This window comes from Annulohypoxylon truncatum (genome assembly GCF_022578515.1).
Source record: "Annulohypoxylon truncatum strain CBS 140777 unplaced genomic scaffold F4807scaffold_14, whole genome shotgun sequence".
Lineage (NCBI taxonomy): Eukaryota > Fungi > Ascomycota > Sordariomycetes > Xylariales > Hypoxylaceae > Annulohypoxylon > Annulohypoxylon truncatum.
In genome coordinates this window covers 567,093-579,580 of record NW_025953800.1, presented here as the reverse complement: position 1 = coordinate 579,580, position 12,488 = coordinate 567,093, and the positions used below count along the sequence as shown (strand labels likewise).

The 12,488-nt window shown below is 49.0% G+C and overlaps 6 protein-coding genes across 6 annotated transcripts; 5 read left to right on the top strand and 1 right to left on the bottom strand.

Annotated features, from left to right (window-relative positions):
* Positions 1-141: 141 nt before the first annotated feature.
* F4807DRAFT_460049 (uncharacterized protein) lies at positions 142-708 on the top strand (the record flags this gene model as incomplete). Its single annotated transcript, XM_048001462.1, has 3 exons — positions 142-360; positions 431-619; positions 676-708. The coding sequence occupies 3 exons, from the start codon at positions 142-144 to the stop codon at positions 706-708; spliced, it is 441 nt and encodes a 146-aa protein (XP_047854737.1).
* A 554-nt stretch (positions 709-1,262) lies between these two features.
* On the top strand, positions 1,263-3,505 carry F4807DRAFT_424285 (uncharacterized protein). Its single transcript, XM_047997861.1, has 4 exons — positions 1,263-1,505; positions 1,558-2,221; positions 2,278-2,450; positions 2,663-3,505. The coding sequence occupies exons 2-4, from the start codon at positions 1,879-1,881 to the stop codon at positions 3,242-3,244; spliced, it is 1,098 nt and encodes a 365-aa protein (XP_047854736.1). The 5' UTR covers positions 1,263-1,505; positions 1,558-1,878; the 3' UTR covers positions 3,245-3,505.
* Positions 3,506-3,693: 188 nt separating this feature from the next.
* F4807DRAFT_424282 (putative MFS monosaccharide transporter) lies at positions 3,694-5,950 on the top strand. The gene is made up of 4 exons (XM_047997860.1): positions 3,694-4,162; positions 4,239-4,266; positions 4,342-5,083; positions 5,146-5,950. Exons 1-4 carry the CDS (start codon positions 4,103-4,105, stop codon positions 5,825-5,827), a joined length of 1,512 nt encoding a protein of 503 aa, XP_047854735.1. The 5' UTR covers positions 3,694-4,102; the 3' UTR covers positions 5,828-5,950.
* Positions 5,936-7,200, top strand: F4807DRAFT_424276 (uncharacterized protein). Its single transcript, XM_047997859.1, has 3 exons — positions 5,936-6,661; positions 6,720-7,063; positions 7,130-7,200. The coding sequence occupies exons 1-2, from the start codon at positions 6,556-6,558 to the stop codon at positions 6,851-6,853; spliced, it is 240 nt and encodes a 79-aa protein (XP_047854734.1). The 5' UTR covers positions 5,936-6,555; the 3' UTR covers positions 6,854-7,063; positions 7,130-7,200.
* A 222-nt stretch (positions 7,201-7,422) lies between these two features.
* Positions 7,423-9,074, bottom strand: F4807DRAFT_424272 (uncharacterized protein). The gene is made up of 3 exons (XM_047997858.1): positions 8,178-9,074; positions 7,793-8,104; positions 7,423-7,713 (listed from the first exon to the last, which is right to left on the bottom strand). Exons 1-3 carry the CDS (start codon positions 8,745-8,747, stop codon positions 7,669-7,671), a joined length of 927 nt encoding a protein of 308 aa, XP_047854733.1. The 5' UTR covers positions 8,748-9,074; the 3' UTR covers positions 7,423-7,668.
* A 1,624-nt stretch (positions 9,075-10,698) lies between these two features.
* On the top strand, positions 10,699-12,473 carry F4807DRAFT_424268 (uncharacterized protein). Its single transcript, XM_047997857.1, has 3 exons — positions 10,699-11,429; positions 11,484-11,799; positions 11,862-12,473. Exons 1-3 carry the CDS (start codon positions 11,374-11,376, stop codon positions 12,288-12,290), a joined length of 801 nt encoding a protein of 266 aa, XP_047854732.1. The 5' UTR covers positions 10,699-11,373; the 3' UTR covers positions 12,291-12,473.
* The last annotated feature ends 15 nt before the right edge of the window (positions 12,474-12,488 follow it).

Sequence of the window (12,488 nt, the reverse complement as noted above, 5' to 3'; positions counted from 1 at the left end):
ATGCAAATCAGTGCCGATCTCTATGCCGCAGCGGTATCTCGGGTTCGTATTGTCGACGTATAAATCATCGACAGATCCCGCGATGAATTGATACTCGCCGACGTATGTTAGATACTTTCCCCGGTCTCGCTCGTCTTCAAAATGCGCATCTCCACTATCTTCGCCGTGGCTTCGGCGCCCCATATGGCGCTCGGCGCTCCGGGTTGCGCCAAACCGGCGGAAACCTCCCAGTTCTGCACGCGAATCACGCCAGCGCCCCCGCGGGAGGTGACCGAGGCGAGGTTCAACGAGTTCGCCTACCTGTTCCTGGTCAAGAAGGATATCTATGCGGCGTTCCACTATATCCTTCCCGAATACATCGTACGTCCACGAACCGACCGGTGAAATACCATTCTGCGCCAGACTTGATAGCTGATTATAACCTGCGTAGAACCATAACCCGGCGGTCGAGAATGGTGCTCAGAACGCGCTTGACTTCCTCGGCCCGATCTGGGCAAACCAATCCATCACCGTCTTGCGCACGAAGTTCGAGGGCCCTATGTCGTGGCTTAACTACCAGAGCGCGTTCGGTACGATCGTCGATCGATTTCGCTGGGAGGATGGCTGCATTGCTGAACACGTACGTGGTTGACCTGAAGTGCGGCGAAATAGCCAACGACTGACATCTTTTGACAGTGGGACCAAGGGGAGCAGTTTCCGGACTCTTAGAAGCTCTTATACTTGAGCACGTCGATTGCTTCGGACGAACTCAATGACTTGCATACGTCATGTCGCTTCCACCAACCTTGGGCTATAGAAGCACATCGTGAATCACCCTTTCTAGGCGCAGGTCCAACTTCGCCGTGTAGGTTTGGGGAAATATCTTCAATAGAGTTAGGAGAGAATTTAGAGGACTTATGAAGACTGAGTTCCTTGCATTCGTCATGCTTGAAGGCGCATAAATTTTGTGGAATATCATAATAACCTACCTTCACATGTGCCTGCTGTGCCGCAGCTTTGGTCCCCTTGATGCATCTTTGCCGTAATGCCAAGAGGCTCTTCGATCTCCACCACGAGTTCCATAACCACCACACCGCGATATGATTGCTCAGCAAAACGAGGATGGATACCACTCAAAATCTCCATTATAGCCTATGACACACAAATGCAGATCGCAGACATATCGCGACAATGTGCGAGTACAGCAGCAACTACATAGTAAGTGAAAGGAAATCGTGGACGATACTCAACGTGCTGAAGCAATGGACACAGAGAGACACAGAGAGGGGCTTTCACTGCCTATTTGGGGCTGAACGTCGATGTTAGCGCAGATTCGGTGTTTATTTTAGGGGCTGGTAGCTGAAGGGTCGGGAGTTGATCTCCTAAAATTACTGGCCCAGGTGCTTGTTACTTAGGCGAATTGCTTAATGTGACTTAGAAGCACTTTGCGGCTGAGTTTCAGGCACGTCTCACCGCACAGCGGGATCATTAGCGATGAGGCGTAGAATAAACTAATTCCCGTTTCACTGGTTGATTCAATCGGCGAAGTAATTTCATTGGAAGATTCGAACTACTCACTGTCCTCATTTGGATCAGAGCCACAGGCCTGCCTAGGTAGTCAAGCGTTCCTACTAGGAACTTCCTAGTACAAAACGTGGGTCTATTGCCAGCAATACAGCTGCAATGGTCTATGGTTGTGTAGATTAGAGGAGCCGTGAGAGCTTCTTTTGGCGTTGGCAGGAATAAAAACAGGGGTTTATAACGGGCTTCTTCAGCCCTAAAGGCGCCTTTCGTGGACCCCAAAAGCGACATTCGGCCAAGCAGGGTATGAATTGTGGAAAGCCAAGAGCCCTATGCAAGTTTCGTATAGATTAATTTGGATGTACCGACCATTGTTTGATGGGACTCTTTGGATTCTCAGATCCTTCATTAACCTCCCGCAAGCGCCTGATACGCGAGGGGATTACACTTCTTCTCTCTTTCGTCAATATACAGCGGCGACGGACCGCCTCGAATTCAACGCCAAACACCATGACGCGGTCGCTCAGATCGGCTGTCGCTGCGTTATGTCTTTGGGGTATAGCAGGAGTTAAGGGGGAGGACGGTGTAAACAAATTCACATATCCCGCGACGGATGGCCTCCTATGGAACTACCGCGACACAGTTATAACGTCATACGAAGGCAACATATCTGCGCCGTTGTTGTACACGTTCTGCAAGGATTCTAAAGGGACTGTCGAACGTGGGTTTTAGTGAATGTTGGAGACTGGATGAGCGATGCCGCTGACCAGAACGCAGAGGAACGGCTCGACCATGTTAATGGCCCTAATACGACGGCGTCGATAATTCTCGATTTCGTTGTTGCTGATCCCATAGCGACGTGCTGGTTCAACATCAGACTCGACGAACCCGACAGTCCTGTCGGCGCCAACAGCGCAAGTTTCCAGTACAACTCAACTGAGGGAGACCGGGTACGTTCAAGTTCATACCTATATACCTAGGAATCACGATCCAATGGAGTAGACGAAGGCATCTGGACTCCTTATCCGACACGGGCCTTTAGTGTGATTCGGCCAAAAGCTGGGCCGAAACGAACTTTAGGAGTTACCCAATGGCTTTCCAGTTTCTCGTCCGGATCGTCGACGGAAGGATGCAAGGGCTAACCGAAAGAATTACCAAATAGAAAACGTTTAGTCTCGCGCCGACCTCCACCTCCGCAACCAGTTCCCCAACTTCGTCTTCGACGCAATCCGGGGTCAGTACTACCAACCCCGCAATAGCGACGACAAGCGCGACGACCCCGTCCGCTAGCGCCTCCGCTAGCCACACCCCCGGATTATCGCCCGGGGCTTCGGCAGGCGTGGGCGTTGGGGTAGGACTAGTCGGCATAGCGATTGGCGCAGGGGCCGCGCTTTTCTTCTACCGACGGAGCAGGAAGCGGGGAGATGATGATGGTCAGGGGGAGATCGCGCCGACGAAGCCCGAGTTGATGGGCTCGTCGCCATATCCGCCGTCGGCCGGGGGTTCGCCAAACGTGTCGGTTTCAGAGTATCCCAAGTCGGGCTACTACGCGCAAGTCCCCAATAACGAGATACACGAGGCGCCCGCGTTCCAAGACGGCGTTGTTAAGAGCGAGTTAGGAGCGCCGCACGGCCCGTACAACGATGCAGCCGCGGAATTGGAACAGCAGAAGTTTCGCGGTACACCACCTGTTGTTGCTAGGCAGGAGATGGAGGCGGCGCCTGTGATACATGAGATGCCGTAGAGCATAGAATAGGGACGGTTATGGTCGCATATTTTAGAAAACTTATAATGTATTAATAAGGAAGTGAAAAAAAACGAGATTGTCTTCGTCAGACAAACTTACCTTACCCAGCTGGTTTTACTATGTATGTATGTATAATTGGACGGGTCTTGGTTTAATTTGCCGGCGGTGAGAAAAGGACTGGGCAGGCAGGCAAGTATGTAGGCACCTACTACGTAGTAGGGACGTAGATAGGCTGGTAGGTAAGCAAATATATTCGCTACCACCGTATCAATTATCCATCGTTTGACGCACGTCGGCAGCGTGGGACGTAGCCGAGGTCATATAGCTGACTGGCCGGGAGCTTGCCGAGACCGGGAGTACGTATGCGTATTAACATTTAGGGTATCATTCACCAAGCTCAAGCATCTTTCGTCTAGCCTATAGTTAGACAGAGAGCTTGCGGAGGACGGGTACGTGCACATGGTTGCAAGGGGACGGGTTACGCTCGTGGATCCTTTCCCCAACTTCCAAGGTTTCCCTGGATATGTAGTGTGATCTTCAGCCCATATGCACGGGTGTTCTTTGTCCTGTTCTGTGCTGTTCTCCCCCCCAACGCGGAGATTGGAGATTTCAGGCTATGCGCGTCATTTGCAACCAAGAGGGCAGCAAGCCATGAAAGCCCTACCGAGCCCAGTAACCGAGTCGCGGGGGGCGAGAATGGAATAAAAGCATTGTGGTTTCCCATTCTTAGATTCTTTGATTGAATCTATTCCCCGATCGCCAACTTCGATCTCCCCACGTACCAACTTACCTATGCTACGTACTTGCCGCGGAGTTAAGGATTCAGATAGGTAGAGAAGCGAAAAAAGAAAAGCCATGGCAGGCTGGTATTCTCTTGGGATCGCCTTCTTCGCCGCCATCGGCACATTTCTCTTCGTACGTTTGTGTACTTCCTTGCTTCCCGGGCTCGATTCTGAATAGCTTTGTCATTAACTAGTGCTCTCTATTATAGGGATTTGACACGGGCATTGCTACTACCAGTAAGTTTCTTACAGAAAGACGGAGATAAAGTCTAAATGCCACCAAGAATGAGTCACGGGCTAAATCTTAACCAGCCATCGCTCACGAAAGCTGGATCGATTACATGCACCACCCCTCCAATGGACTCACCGGTGCGGTAGTAGCCGTGTACATCGCCGGCGAAGCGATCGGCGCTCTCACCCAAACCTTCATAGGGGATAGGCTAGGTCGTATCCGGTTCATGCAGCTGCTCTGCATCATCGTCACGATCGGCACCACGATCCAGACCGCCTCCGTCAACATCGGCATGTTTCTCGCGGGCCGCGCCATCGCCGGCATCGCGGTCGGCGGCATGGTCGGCACCGTCCCGATCTACCTCAGCGAGATCTCGGCGCCGGACCAGCGCGGGCTCATCGGCGGCATCTCGGGTTGCGGCATCGCCTTCGGCACCATGGCGTCCAACTGGGTCGGCTTCGCCTGCTCGTACGCGCCGTACGGCGCCGTGCAGTGGCGCCTGCCCCTCGGCATCCAGATCCCCTGGGGCGTCATCATGTTCGCGGGCCTGTCGACCTTCATGCCGGACTCGCCGCGCCAGCTGCTGCGCAACGGGAAGGTCGAGGCCGCGCGGCGCGAGTTCGCCCGCGTCCGCCGCGACCTCAAGTCCCACGACGAGGAGTTCGCGCTCATGCGCGCGCAGATCGAGTTCGAGATGGCGCGCGAGATCAAGTCCTACCGCGAGGTCTTCACGCTCTTCGGCCGCCGCGCGTTCGTCTCGATTATCGTGCAGACTATGACGAGCTTGACGGGGATCAATGTTATTCAATACTACCAGACTACGTTAGTGCTGCTATAATAATCCTTTGCAGGTTTTTGCTGATCGTGTACTCATGAACTTACAGTTTATACAAGTCGTTGGGCATACAACAGGAAACGATTCTCGCGCTGGCTGGCGTGTACGGCACTGTGGCATTTATTTCGAATACTATCACGACGCGGTTTTTGACGGACCAGTGGGGTCGTCGGAAGATGATTATATCGGGCACGGCGGGTTTAATATTGATCATGATATACTCTGCGGTGATGCAGCGCGAGTTCCAGAACAGCAATAACAGGCTTGGCAAAGGTTTCTCAGTCTTGGGTATCTACCTGTACGTTGCGTGGTACTATGCCATGGTTAACAGCACAACGTGGCTCTATGGCGCCGAAGTGTTGCCCATCGCGCTAAGAAGCAAGGTGATGGGACTCGCGGCGGCGGGTCACTTCATCGTCAACGTCGCCGTGACGGAAGCCGGGCCCAGCGCGTTCGCTAACATCGGCGAGAACTATTATTACGTCTTTGTCGGGTGCACGTTGGTCTTCCTGATCATCGCGTATTTTTACTTCCCGGAAACGCGCCGGAAGACGCTCGAGGAGATTGCGCGGGCTTTCGGCGATAAAGTTGTGCTCGTTGACGAAGGTCCGATCGATGGTGAACACGTAGATGGGCAGGACGAGGAAACGGGCAGCGTCGTGAAGGGTGAGAATAAGGCTACGGCGTCCACTACTTCGACTATTCCTCCTAGCCACGGGCCCACCCCGTAGTAGTAACTCTAAATCATCTATACCTATCTAAGAGAAGTTTGAATCATGATAATTACACGAGAGCGAATCCTAATGATGACATAGTACATCGAAATCGTAATAAACACCCAGGTATGGAGTCTCACTCTAGTGCTTTCGGCTGCCATGTGCCAATGTCATTGTATTGGACTGTGCGCTTTACTATCCCCTATACGTCCGCCAATGGACGGTAGGCTCCAATTACACAGCAAGGCTATGTTGTCATCTATCTATTTGCTAGATATGTATCTACATCCACTTCTCCATTCCCTTTCACTTTCAAACATTGCACATAGGAAAAAAAAAAGGTCAGACTAAGCTTAATTATACCATGGAACCACAACCCCCCCCTATTCCAAAATCATTTTGTCGGCAGAGTGGAATGACCCAAACCACCGAGAACCTCGATGTGAAGTTTGTCATTGGAATAGCAACTCTCTAGAGTCTTCTGCTATGTGGGATCTCTTTGACAACACGTTCGGGCAACTTTCTACCATACATAGGTAGGTAATTGTACTTGCTGCCGTCTTGTAGCTCTTGCTGTTACTTAGGCCCCAAACCTCTTCAACGGGGGAATCCCTCCAAGTCGAGACGAGAGGGTCTATGTCTCAAGCGAAAAAGACGGAGGACTTTTCATTATTCTTTCTTCCAAGGGTCGCGGAAGGGTGGTTCTATTTGCTTCGGGATACTCCAGCTACCGCCAGTACACAATGATACCAAATCATATGCCTCTTTCTTCTGGGCAAAGACCAAATCGAACCTCATCAAGAATGTTGTCAACCGAAGAGCACCGACAGATCTTCTGTCCCTACGCGTCTTATTAATGTCAAATCGACTGGCTTCGGCGGAGACGTTTATCTCGACGAAAACGGACCTAGCGGATCCCGATATATCGCGCTCAGTAATTGCTGGGTATCTGATATACCCACCTGCATAACAACCGAGTCTGCATTGCCCGACTGTAAGAAACGTATACTATGGGGCATTCTACCCAAAACTATCCAGTAAGCCTTGATATTTACCCGCCAACTGAAGATTCAATATTTATGGGTCGACCGCCTCTGCATAATGCAAGGAAATGAGGAAGATTGGGTGCGGGAATCCAGGCGAATGTTCCATGTCTATAGGAACTCCTATGTAACCCTAAAGGTTAGGGAGGGGAGCTAGAGAGAGAGAAACCCAAGTTTCTCGATCCTTCTACTTTCGAAGAGGGGTCGGCTTCATAACTATTAGCACCATGCTAGATAAAAGTGCCGGAACTTCAAAACCCGGCATAGAACATACTCTTCTCGTTTATGTTGCAGTCGCCAGCGATAGAGATGATATTCTGAGGATAGTGATCGAACTATTTAAAAGTGTAGAAATTATTTATGATTATTTTCGAATAGGTAGATAAAAAAGTATAGATCATAGGTCCCCTTTAGGACATTATCCCTTTAGTTGGCATAAGACTACAGCTCCACGACGATTAGTAACTGTACTTCCATCAACCCCTGAGCTCCACTGGCACCCACAAAATCCTACTTCTAGTTGGTTAGACGCCTCTGAAGATCGCTGTGAGAGCCTCAACGCTTACAGGCTTGAGAGGCCTGCGCTATCGCCGATGTACAGTTACCGGTTTTATGGAGACTGTAGTCTTATGCCAACTAAAGGGATAGTTTTTTGTTTGTATTGTAATTGAAACGCCAAAAAGAGAAGATAACCTCAACTCTATCTACCTAATCAACGATATTACAGATTATCTTCTTCCTGCTCAATATATTCCAAAGCCAACATTCCTATGTGGCTCATGGACCTCTCATACAATTATCATTTGAATAGGCTCAGTTCGACTTTTTGACACTACGTTGCCCTGATTCCGAGCGAAGCTATCGGATAGCAAGTTAGTTGATTACCGGTAAACAAGGACTAATGTAAAAGTAAATCGTTTTAGTAGTCAAAACTTACATAGTACTCGACCCCAAGAGTATTCAAAAATATCGCCATCCATCCCGACGTGCCGAAGACAAAGTTAAGAGCGGCTGAGACTTGGACTATGTTCTTTCTATTAAACACGGATGCGAGCACGGCTATATGTCGGTTGGGATCCTCTCCAGAGAAAAAGGGGGCGCAGTCTGGATATGCTGCCAAAGTCGCATTTTCACCCCTTAACAAATAATTGATCTTGTCGCACGGCTCAACATAATAGAAGCCCCCTATAAGAGATATGATCACGACCGCTGGCATCATCAGTATTCTCATAGTAACGATAGAGCCGCCCTAGACGGAAAGGAGTATTAGCAATCCATCTATATATCATACTTGAGATCTCTATCGATGGGTAGGAACACACATAAACCCAAGCGCGTAACATCCAGGCTCGATGCTCTGCGATCTTATGCTTCTTGGCGCTAATGCAGCCACGAGTCAACGCAGTGAGGAACATAACACCTAGCAATGCCACCATGGATTGCGTATCGACACCGCCGCCCTGAGAGCGTGGCGCGATCATCACGGCAGTAATAGCGCCGGGGACCGAAAGGGAGACTGTGATCCAGCCAAAAATCCTATGCAATCCCATCGCCTTGCGTCGAACCACAGGGATGAATTGAATACATGCTAACAAACTAGCGGGCAGGATAACCGCTAGATGCGTGATGATTCCGATTTTGTAGTACTCCTGATTCAGGTAGTAGAAACACTCGCCGGGCACCGCGAGATCACGACCGCCAGGGACTGAGCTGCCGCAGAAGGTGCCGTAGAAATCCAGATACCTCAAGCGCGACAAACTGAAGCCGGAAAAGATACCGCCGAGAACGAGCCAGAGCCAGAAGTTATACCCTTTGGAGAACCCCACGGCGCCATAGAGCTTCTGAGCTAACGCCGTTAGGACGTTCTCCGGAGTCTTAGTCGACGCCACCATTACTGAAAATAAAAACACAAAAGATTTTAAGGAAACAATGTCAATGACAATGTAGGTATTGTGAACAAGAATTGCACCTTGAGCGCCGATAATAAAAAGAATTTTACAACTTCGCAGATCCTCTACTTTATATCAAGTAGAACAACATGGCTTTGGGATGAAAAACTCAACTACACCCCTTCTACAAACGTACGATGCGCTGACGTGGAGAGCTTTGCGAGAACGAGAGCTGGTTCCTGGGAAGGCCTGTAGCTGGCGCGGCGCGGAGGAATGGGTTGAGCTGGACCGGACCAATGATGTGGCCGGGATTGATCATATGGCCAGGGGTGCATTCGCTTTCGGATAGGATCCGTCTCTGACAGGTCAAAATCAGCGCCCCTTTAAACCCTGTCGCCGACTCACTTGCCATAAAAAGATACGGACCTCAACCACTGTAATTGTTGGGTACTACCTACTAGGTAGGTACCTATGTAAACGCCCTAATCCGCTGCAGGTGATAACCAAAAGTTCAATATTTTTGATACCTTGTGTCTAGGTAGGTACCTATGTATGCCGATACGGAGTCTGCATGTTCTTATGTCCGGCTAAGGCAATGCATAGAAAATTATCGCCGAATGATCCGGCATCCAAAATACCTGCTAGATTACGAAACGTGATCATTTGCGTTATGATTCTTGTGATATAGGAAGAAGAAAGAATGGCGTGTGTCTAAACCATTTGCGATACTTGAAAGTGTGTGTGTGCGATAGTAGCAGCTATTATTACCAACCCCCTTTTTGAACAAGGAGTTATTCTTCAACTAATAGCTGTCTACAGTCAAGGATTAGAACACCTAAGCACCCACAAAAGTCGGTTCAGGGCACTGTTGGTACAAATCATAAGAGGCAAAATAGACATAAGTATCGTTCATAGTCTATTCTATATCTAATTCATTAGGTCATATGAGCTATATTTTGCCTCCTGATCCCTCGCTGTAGACGGCCGCTACCCAGTTAAAGGGGTATTCTTCAAATTGTACGGTAAGCATCCTATCATACAGCTCAAAATGGCTGGCGCCACCACCAAGTTTAAGTTCGATCATCATGGTAAGCTTATCTCATTCAATTTTATATATTAAACAACTCTTCTCTCATCCTCTTAGACGGCACAAGTAACCTTCTTTACCAGAGGATCAACCAGGTTACACCAAACAATGTTACGCCTCCCCCTATTTTACAATGAATAGATGCAATAGGAGCACTTACTTAGGTAATTAGAGACTGTGAGCAAATTTATAAATGATTATAATCTCTGGGCCAGTGTCTTTAATGACCTAGGTGAGTAATACTCGAGGTAAGATTGTATTTAGGTGATAGATGATCGCCCATATGTTCAGCTTCTCAAGAGTAAGCATGAAACCCCCTATTTTCTAACCACATTTTATATACTGCGTTCAATTAACAGAACCTAGCAGGAACCTAGGAATCGTATCAGTATTTTTGTTTGGAATATTGGCTAGAACATAAAGTTGCTCGATTCTATAGGTACATAACCGAGATCATAGTAGCCATTATTCACCGCCCGCAAACGATCATGAGAAATTTACATAGAAAAAAGCCTTAGATTGCTTCTCGCAATGACCTCACTTCAGCTGGTACGGGGCATGTTTTTGATTAGTCTGCGTCAATTACAGGCTGAAGGAGAAAATCGTACAATGAGAAGCTAAAAGCCCAATCAGGAAAACAGGTTCTACGTAAGCTAATAGAACCCTTACGGTTTTTGAACCTGCAGTAGTTCAGCCTATCCTGGTTTGGCGAGGCCCAGGGTTGCGGTCTCATGCTCGACGAAACCTGGGGACTTAGCCGCAACATCTTCCGGACAGAGTTAATTGGGTGAAGGCTATCTATATATGGTTCTAATTTATGAACGTCGTCGTAAGATTTGATGGAGATAATATAATGTATGCATCCATGAATAATTCGAGCACTACGAATATACGGGCAACTACTCTCATCCTCCATTATTTAACTATTTCGTTATTGGGGTTACGTGGACTCTCGGCACGGGTAATTGGAATGCAACGTGACCTGAATATTGAACATAATGAACTGAAAATATAAGGATGTCTATGTCAGCTTCTGTAAGCGTTACAAGAGACCTAGGTAGTCATTCGCTGTCGATGTTTGAATGACTTCCGGAGCCTAAGTACCTCGAAAATTCTCAAGATGCTCGCCCCTTTCTTCTTCGTTCTCAGTGCTGTGCCATTGAGTTTGGGGCTCTCGTCAATTAAAGCTCCTGCTTCAAATGAGCAGAAAGAAGACGAATGTACCACCATAACTAAGCGTGTATCATGGTTCGTGTTCCTCCGCCTCTAGCCAATATTGAGATGCTCATGATGGTTGAAGGAGAAACCTTACGTCAACCGAGAAGTCGGACTACCTCAAGGCGGACCTGTGTCTCATGTCGTCCCCGCCGAAGGATGGCATAGAAGGAGCAAAGAACAGATGGGACGAGTTGCAGTATATCCACATCGTTCAAACCGACTACGTCCATGGCGTCGTAAGTCGAAACCAAATCCGCTTGTATTCCACCATCCTTCTTAACTCTCATCAACTAGGGTGCATTCTTGCCTTTCCACCGATACTTCATGAAGGTCCATGAACATGTCCTCAGGACCGAGTGTAGTTACACCGGACCTCTGCCGTAAGAGATTAAACCGTCTCCTATGCGGAGTCTAACAGGCACTGATAGTTAAAGGTACTGGGATGAACCTGCCGACATTGGGAACATCATTGGATCTCCCCTTTTCGATATCGAAACAGGATTCGGAGGCAACGGCACAGGAACTCGTGGCTGTGTTGCCGATGGACCATTTGCCAACCTTACCCTACGGTTCCAGGCCGACCTGACAATAAGCGAGTATTGCCTCTCGCGATACCTCAACGATCGTGCGCTCTCTATGGCGACCAAAGAAAACGTTGACAAGTGTCTTGAGAGAGAAACTTATGTAGAGGCGTGGAACTGCTTGGAAGGGCTCCCTCACGGAGCCGGACACGGAGCTGTAATGGGAACTGTAAGTCTCCTTACCATGGATTGCATCAATCCGCGAGAAGATCTGCACACTAAAGATACTAGATGATCAACCCTTTTACATCGCCTGGTGATCCCATCTTCTATCTCCATCATGGTTATCTTGATAAGCTGTGGTGGGACTGGCAGTCGCTGAACTTGACGACGCGGTTGACTGAAATAGGAGGCAACAACACGGGTCATGGCTTTGGTCCCGGCTTCGGTGGGGCTCCAGGTGGAGGTCCCGGTGGCGGCTTTCCCGGCGGTAACGGTAGCTTTCCGTTCCCTGGATTCCCGCCATCTAATGGGTCGGATCCCTTCCCATTTCCCGACGGGAATAAGGAGGTCAACCCAGCGTTCACGGACTACTTCAACGATGGCGGAAATGTGACGACGTTGAACCATACTCTGTGGTCGGCAGGTGTCATGGACAACGTTACGATTGCGGATGTCATGGACCCAAGTGGTAAATTCATGTGCACCGAATATCTATGAAGTGTGTAACCATTCGGGCCAAAGGTGGTTGTATGTATTTCTAAGTGTTGCACCTAAAGTGCGCACACTGCTAAGTTTACCTAAGCTGGGCAGGGCCCCACGTATTCTTGATGACTCATCTACTAGCCCATGGATTTACCGTCTTTAATCAATTTCTGTGTGAGAGATGACGTAATCAAGGAGAGTAAAGGAAAACTT